At 38.4% G+C, this 8,846-nt stretch overlaps 1 protein-coding gene across 2 annotated transcripts in view; it reads left to right on the forward strand.

Moving 5' to 3' along the window:
• Positions 1-7,550, forward strand: part of CHRM2 (cholinergic receptor muscarinic 2) — a 33,312-nt gene extending 25,762 nt beyond the window's left edge. Inside the window, exons 1-2 of one of the 2 annotated variants that reach the window (XM_042973168.1) lie at positions 2,479-2,527; positions 5,916-7,550. In XM_042973168.1, coding sequence (XP_042829102.1) covers positions 5,964-7,364 — 1,401 coding nt within the window. In that variant the 5' untranslated portion in view covers positions 2,479-2,527; positions 5,916-5,963 and the 3' untranslated portion in view covers positions 7,365-7,550. Of the gene's footprint in view, positions 1-2,478; positions 2,528-5,915 lie in introns of those variants that run through there. The other variant, XM_042973161.1, reaches the window with a different exon arrangement.
• The last annotated feature ends 1,296 nt before the right edge of the window (positions 7,551-8,846 follow it).

Genomic DNA, 8,846 nt, shown 5'->3' on the forward strand with positions numbered 1-8,846 from the left:
CTTTTAATTATCTCAAGACCGATTGCGTGTTTAGCCCCGACATGTCCAAGTTAAAACGGTGCCAGGGGCCTGAACTGCTGTAGCAGTTGAAGGACTTTCAGGCACCCCCGGTGAGGATTGATGATTTCATCCCTCGTGGTTGCTCAACAGCGAGGCTGTGTCTCAGAGCTCAGTGCGAAAGACACGGACAAAGAGCCCTCAGAACACCCTGCCATTTTTGGTAATGTGTTCAAATGGCAGCAGAAATTAGAAATCTATAAAAAGTAACATACACCGAGATTACATTTTAAAAACACAAGTTAAATAAATATAAACAATTATAAAGTCAACTTCATGTGAATTCCTCTTGATTTCTTGTTCTGAAATTTTGCTGTATAATTACATATCTTCTCTCTGGATTCCAGTTATCAATCGTGGACTACCCCCGCTCCTTTTTTTTTTTTTTTTTTTTTTTTTTTTTTTGCTGACTTTTCTCATTCTAGAAAACTTTCTTTTTTTTATTCAATCAAGTTTGGTGTCACGGTGTAACATAGTGGGAAGAATATGGCCCTATGAGCCAGATGCCTAAATTCCATCCGTGGCCTCAGTACTTGCTGGCTGTCTCATCAGTTGTCATCTGTACAACTGAAAAAGATGATAATTCTTTTAAGGGTTGTTGTGATAATTAAATAAAATAACATGCAAAAAATTCTAACACTTAGGTTCCTCACGTATTGATTAATTTATGATTAGCTTATTACACTGTGGCCACACTTACCAAGAGACCATCTTATATCTGGCATGCTGCCTGGCTTGGGCAGAGTATGGAGAAAATCCCATTTTTTAAATTTAATTTCCATTGTGTGTCTAAATACACATAAGAATTTATTTTTTTAGTTGTTTTAGTTAGCATTCCCTCTAACTTCAGAAAAATATTATTGTAAATGTTTAGAACTTCTGTGTAACTGATATGAATACTTCTGTGAGAGGTTCTATATTAATTCACATGGTGACGTGTTTTTTGTGATGATTGCTTTTAGGAAAATGTTTTAAATCTTAAATGTCATGTATTTACATAATCAGGAATCATACTTACTATTCTGTATCTTATTGTGAACACGTCCTGTCCAAAGTCACAATTTTAGCCTGGACAAGATGATCCTCTGTTGTGTAAACCAAGGACCCAGCTTGAATTTGGGGAAAAAGACTTAGTCATGGCAGGTTAGAGTAATAAATATTTGGGGCACATATTGGCTGCCGAGTAAGATTGTTCCTCAGGCAAACAATAAATACTTGTAGCAGACTCTGGAGTCAGGAACTCAGGGGTTTGAACCTCAAATAACTTAATTCTTTGATCTTTAGTTCAACATGTATGAAAAAGCATATCACAGTCATAGTCACCTCAGGAGTTGTTGTGGAGAGGAATCAGGCTCAGTACCTGTGAACTATTACCAATATTATCATTAATGATTTCATGTTCTTGGTAACGGTATTCTTGATAATGATCATTTGTATCACCCCTACCACTATATCCTACACGTTCTCACTCCTACCCTATTTCGTCTACACACGCCCGATTTTCCGTTAACTAATAAGAAAAATGACTAATTTATACCCATTTACCAAATGTAAATATTAACGGCATTTGCATTAACATTTATAGGTCATGGTTCAAAGACATGATTTCACTTTGATGTTTTCCACAACTCTAGAAGAAAAATAGGGTTATTAATATTCCTGTTTGAAAAAAAAAAAGAAAAGAAAGCTTCATGGAAGTGTTTAGTGACATGATCAGACTCTCACAGCTAATAATTCAGAGCAGAGATTAGCACTCACAACTTTGTAAGGTTAATATGAAACCATGATACATTTCTCCCTGCTACATATAGAGACTCAAGTAGTAAAGAAACTAAGGCTAGAAAATTGTTTTCTTGTAAATTTCCAGAATGCTTTCAAAACTTGGTCATAAACTAACATGGTAAAATACCAAGTAGATTACTGTGCACTTGCCGTTTTAAGATGTTGAATCCTGAGGGTCATCTGCATTGTTTAGTCTGTTGCGATTATGGCATTTCATCCATGATGTAACAATCTTTGCTTTAATAAAACCCTATGATGCCACACCAGAAGTAAAAACTTTTACAGAGATGTAAACAGCAGAGGAGGCAAGGGGTTGACAAAAAGAAGTATTTTCTTTAACAGGAGAGGAACAACCCCCCCCCCCCAGCTCGTGCATCATGAGGGGAGAAAAGAATGCCATCCCTCAGACATTTGTGCTTGCTTCTAAGTGAAATGCTTTCTATTTTTATATATGGCATTACTATGAACAAGCAAATATTAGAACTCTGAGAATTTAGGGGATATGATTATCATTATATAGTATGTTACCATTATATAGATTTGCTATGTCTACCTGGGTAAGAATTCCGAGCCCCCCAGACAGAACCTGACTCAGCCAGCAACCTCTGGGTAAAGTGTAACTCTTTACCCATAGGGTAACTGAGAGGTTGCCCAGAAGGGACACTGAGAAAGAGTATCTAACTCAGAGGTAAGGATGATAGTTTTAGTGGCAGAGTTTTTGCTCACTAACCTTGAAACCGAGAGTGATCACTTAAACCCCTACTGTGGACTCAGCTTCTGTCTTCAGATCAAGGGGGTGATTGGATGTGTTTATATATTTTATAGAGCTGTTAATAGAAGGTGAGATAACATATGTTTGAGAGTCCTAAGACTGTTGTTTTATTGGTTTTTTAGTTTTTTGGATTCTTTGATTTTGGGGAGGTTTTGTTGTTGTTGTTTTTAAAGTTTACTTAGTTTTGAGAGACAGAGACAGAGACAGAGAATCCCAAGCAGGCTCCGTGCTGTCAGCACAAAGCCCGATGTGGGACTCGAACTTATGAGCCACAAGATCATGACCTGAGCTGAAATCAAGAGTCCAATGCTTAGCTGACTGAGCCACCCAGGCACCCCTTGTTTTTTAGTTGAGATGTAATGCATGCTCACTGTAAACAAGAAGAGGGGAAGAGGAGAAAGGAGGAAAATTAACAAATAAATAGAATCATACAGCTTTATGTTACTGTGATATTTTAGAATAATAACATGTATTATTATTAGCATAAATGATGGCAAGAGCCATGTGACTATGGATAAATCACTTACTCTTATGCTTTCTTAATCCATAAAATAAAAGATCAAACTAGTTTATTTTTGAACATAAATGTTATATTTCTACATTATTTTTGAGAGGAAGTCACCAAAAAGCTTTTTAAAACTAAAATAAATATAGTCCTATGTTTTATTAAATGAATGTCAGTTCCCTCTTCTGACAAACAAATATAAAAGTATCAAATAGGACGTTCAGAAGGTAAATCTTTGGTATTTTTCAATCAAAATTTATTAAAATGAGCGATTTGTGAACAGATAAATATAACTCAATTCAAAATATGTCAGTGAATTTAATGAACAGACAAAAGCGAGCTTATAAGCAAGTCAGGATTCTGTCTTACAGTTACCTTAGCTAATAAAGAATCATTGGAATTATGATTGGATTAGTGAAATTACTTTGTTCAAATAAATTTCATGAATAAACAGTTGTATGAATCATGACCAAAAAAAAAAAAAGGGGGGGTGCTGTTACAGAGAAATTCTATTGAGCCAATTCCACTGGGTAAGTAAATAGAGGCTGAATTAATAATATTAATTGTTAATCCTGTTTTGATTCAATAAACATTTTTGAGCACCAGTTACATTTGAGGCAGTGAGCTGGATGGTACAGCTAAAAAGACTAAGAAGCCAAAATTCACTGCTTTTCTAGTGAAGGAGGAAAATCATAGATGGGGTGTATCGATCGGTGTCCTAGGTCAAAGCCACGAACAGGGGATCTACAAAGGTGGAAACCTGAGGGCTACTAACTGCAATATTCCCCCCTTATTTATTGGGGGATACATTTCAAGACCCCCCAGTAGATGTCTGTTGTGTTATGCTTTAACAAAACCAAACTCTCCGTAATACCCAGTGAGGAATATAATATTGAAGAAAGCATTTCCTCCAAAGCGTAACACGCAAGACTTACACTGGGAATGTTTATGTGATGGATGAGGACCAAGCCAACAGAAAAAGTTGTGGTATCCAATGGTGGGATGATACATAGTGGGCCAGATTTTAAAACAGGTAACACAGGGGTGGCTTCACGAGTGTTTCCTAACATGCCTTGTAATTCTGAATCGGGAGGTCTGGAGTCAGCCTGAAAATCTGCATTTTGTGTAATTATAACAAGATATATTCATAATGGAAGCATTGAACGGTATTCTGAAGCGTATGATATCAAAAATAAATGATACTTTGTAAGTGCCTTTTCCTTGGAGCAGTAACTGCCACCTCATGTATAATTTCGGAAGGCAAATGGTAAGTGGCATTTCATTAACATCATTACCTTGATTAAACTCTTCAATGTTTCCTCAAGACCTACAAATTCATTTCATATATGTAATCGCCTTTCTGCTTAATTATAACTATATTCTATAACATTCTGAGTCTTGCTCTGATCATATCATCTTCTAACCGTATAACTTTCCACAACAAGGCCAGAACACATATCTACCTCTGTTTTAACAGCTGTGTACTATTCCATTGTAAGGGTATTCCATCATATATTTAACCAATCCTGTGTCAGTGAGTTGTTTTTAATATTTCTAGGGGTTTTTTTCTACTGTAGCATTTCTGAATGAGCATCCTTGAGTAGACCTTTTTGCATATCTTTGTAACTATAGCTGAAATGTAACTTCCTATGTGTGAGGCTGGCACCAGACTTTGGTGATATTATCTGAAAAATGATAATTATGTGTTTATCTAAACACTGAAGGGTTTGGCAACAGAAAGTATACTCAATTTTAATAATTGCTTCTTTAGCAGCCCATCCCTACCCCCAGAGCATATGCCTCTCAGAGGCAGGGAACTTGTCTTAATCGTCACCGAATATCCCGCATACATCAAATGCCTAATCCAGAGAAGTTGCTCGATAGGGATGTGAGGACAAAGTGAATGAGTAAATTCTTAAACAGGTTTGTTCCTAGGCTCATTTTTCTGATTGACTCGATATGTGACCTTATATAAATTACTGACTCTTTCTGGACTGCAGTTCCCTCTTCTGACAAACAAATATAAATCCTAGCCTGACTGTACCAAATATTTGGCAGGAAGAACAGTAGAACAATAAATTTGGTGGTGACTTGAAAGATAAAACATTCAGAAAATTCATGTGGTTATCAATACACATTTAATAAATGACTTATTTTGCAGGATATAGAATATTGGAAATGTTAGCTATGCGATACTCACTACAAGGGCAAAATGGAGATCAGAGAAGAATAATTCTCATTAGTGGAAGTGTACTGGCTAATTAGTTATTATTATTATCTTATTTTGGTTATAATCAGTATCAGTATTACTATGAAAAAGGCTTACTTAGAGCTACCAGATGGAAAGATGCTATAGACTATAAAAGTCACCCACTCCACACTGTAAGTTTTATGCTTTCTTCCTCGCATTGGTTTATTAATTTTTATGTCTATACCAGAAACCTCTTGATGCTTTGGAAGGTCTTATGTATAATCCTAGTTTATTTAGTTTAATCCATCAGTAGTATACTCAGCTAAATTGATTGATGACAGACGGACAGACAGATACCACATCTCGGTATGGATGCTTTCAAAGTGTTTTCAGACGTCAAATACATTGCCAGTCTGAAAGGATCTTTCGCATCCTCCATTTAATGTCTTTGCTTTTTATGTGGGGAATCGGGGCAGATAGGTACAATAAACAAGGAGGGGAAGAGTGAGGATTTTGGAGAAAAAGTCGTGGTTCAAAAGGAAGAAATCTGATATATTTTAAAGCAATGTTTATGTCATATCTGTTCATTCTTTTCTATGTCCCTGTAGGTTTCAATGCGTGTTTGGCTACTTGGCTTCTGATTGAGAGAACACAAAATGAATAACTCAACAAACTCCTCTAACAATGGCCTGGCTCTGACCAGTCCTTATAAGACATTTGAAGTGGTGTTTATTGTCCTTGTGGCTGGATCCCTCAGTTTGGTGACTATCATTGGGAATATTCTGGTCATGGTCTCCATTAAAGTCAACCGCCACCTCCAGACCGTCAACAATTACTTTTTGTTCAGCTTGGCCTGTGCTGACCTCATCATTGGTGTTTTCTCCATGAACTTGTACACCCTCTACACCGTGATTGGCTACTGGCCTTTGGGACCTGTGGTATGTGACCTTTGGCTAGCCCTGGACTACGTGGTCAGCAACGCCTCGGTGATGAATCTGCTCATTATCAGCTTTGACAGGTACTTCTGTGTCACCAAACCGCTCACCTACCCAGTCAAGCGGACCACGAAAATGGCAGGTATGATGATTGCAGCTGCCTGGGTCCTCTCCTTTATCCTGTGGGCCCCGGCCATTCTCTTCTGGCAGTTCATCGTAGGGGTGAGGACTGTAGAGGATGGGGAATGCTACATTCAGTTTTTCTCCAACGCTGCTGTCACCTTTGGTACCGCCATTGCAGCCTTCTATTTGCCTGTGATCATCATGACTGTGCTATACTGGCACATATCCCGAGCCAGCAAGAGCAGGATAAAGAAGGACAAGAAGGAGCCTGTGGCCAACCAAGACCCAGTTTCTCCAAGTCTGGTACAAGGAAGGATAGTGAGGCCAAACAACAACACCACACCTGGCAGTGACGGTAGCCTGGAGCACAACAAAATCCAGAATGGCAAAGCCCCCAGAGATGCTGTGACTGAAAACTGTGTCCAGGGAGAGGAGAAGGAGAGCTCCAATGATTCCACCTCAGTCAGTGCGGTAGCCTCTAATATGAGAGATGATGAAATAACCCAGGATGAGAACACAGTCTCCACTTCCCTGGGCCACTCCAAAGATGAGAACTCGAAGCAGACGTGCATCAAAATTGTCACCAAGACCCCAAAAGGTGACTCATGTACCCCAGCTAATACCACTGTGGAGCTAGTTGGTTCTGCAGGTCAGAACGGAGACGAAAAACAGAACATCGTCGCTCGTAAGATTGTGAAGATGACGAAGCAGCCTGCCAAAAAGAAGCCTCCTCCTTCTCGGGAAAAGAAAGTGACCAGGACGATCTTGGCTATCCTGTTGGCTTTCATCATCACTTGGGCCCCATACAATGTCATGGTGCTCATCAACACCTTCTGTGCACCCTGCATCCCCAACACAGTGTGGACAATTGGTTATTGGCTCTGTTACATCAACAGCACTATCAACCCCGCCTGCTATGCACTTTGTAATGCCACCTTCAAGAAGACCTTTAAACATCTTCTCATGTGTCACTATAAGAACATCGGCGCTACGAGGTAAAACACCTTTGTAGAGAAGGAAGGTGGTCAGGGGAGCTTGGGAAAAAGAAAAGGGATAAAAAAAAAAACCTCCCAGTTTTAAAAATCTCTGCCATTGCACTTTATAGTCTTATTATGGAATGTGCAATTAAGGAGCCCGACAGTGACACTTTTATCGTGCCTATGCTCCAGTTTGAGAAACCCACACCTTATCAGCCCTGTCAGTTTCAGAGCGATGAGACCATGAAAGAGACATTTTGGAATTAATGGATTTAAGGAACAATCCACATGTTCTCATACTCTCTTGAAGAAGGGCTTCTGAATCTACGGTTTTATCTCTGCACAAGAAGAATAATAACCTCGCTCCTTTTTATTCCCATTTTTTTTTGTTCCCGTGTGTCCATATGAGGATGAAATGCCACAGCTAACATGGAGACTTAAACATAAAGAAATAGACGTCACACAATGGACAAGTGAAGGAAGAGGATCAAAAAATATATATATAGAAATGGTCTCCATAGTGTTAAGTGCTAAGCATATATTATTCTTTTGTTACAGTTTTATTTGGAGAATTGCGATGTAATCAATGCTTTGGATTTTTTTTTTTTTTTTTTTTTACCTTTCCCTCTTCCCACCATCAAAGGAAAGCAAACACACAAAAACCCCAACTAGACCATAACATTATTTTTCTTATTATGGCACTGGTCTTTGTACATCCCCATTCTACATTGTGTAAGGACAAAATCTGCAAGACTTTTGCTAAATACAACCAGAAACAGCCATGAACATGGGCATTTCACCCCTGCCCACTGTGTCCTTTGCATTCTGTGGGGATATAAAAGCCTATAAAGTGTTAGTTTGCTTATGATCCTGTAGGTGAAATGTTTTCACCAATCTGGTTTTCTCCTAAACTAGTGTCTTAAGTTATTGGGCTAGCCTACCTAATACATAAACACGCTTGAGAACCAAAGTCATTTTTTAAAGTGAGGTTTTGTCAAATTAAATAATGGTCGTCTTTAGTTGGAGAGAGTTTACTGAGGCCAGATGAATTTTGAAATAAGAAAATAGAAGACTGAGAGGGCATTCTGTTTTCAACCTGAATCTGCCTGACCCATCTATGAGATGCTAACTTGTAAACCATGAACTTCTGGCCTTTGTCAGCAGGAAGAAGCTGCTTTATTCATTTGGAATCGTAAGTAGGATTAGCATACTCTGGTGGCACCAATGACTTCTGGGTCACTCCCAGGAGACTAAGACATTCTCTTCAATGCCTGCTAACAAATTATATTCAATTTACAGTCCAGTGAGGTTTTTTATAACCATCCTATATCCCACTGGAGGAGGAAAAAAATAGTTAAAAAACATTTCCTGGAACCACATGTTCCATGTTCCTCAAATTGTCAATTCTCTCTAAAATTTTTTAACTTCAAAAGTCTGTCTATAGAGGTAATCTTTGTGGCAAGAACGTAGTGGATAACTAACAGAGGCCAAGTGAGATCAGCAA

This window comes from Panthera tigris, chromosome A2 (assembly GCF_018350195.1).
Source record: "Panthera tigris isolate Pti1 chromosome A2, P.tigris_Pti1_mat1.1, whole genome shotgun sequence".
Classification (NCBI taxonomy): Eukaryota; Metazoa; Chordata; class Mammalia; order Carnivora; family Felidae; genus Panthera; species Panthera tigris.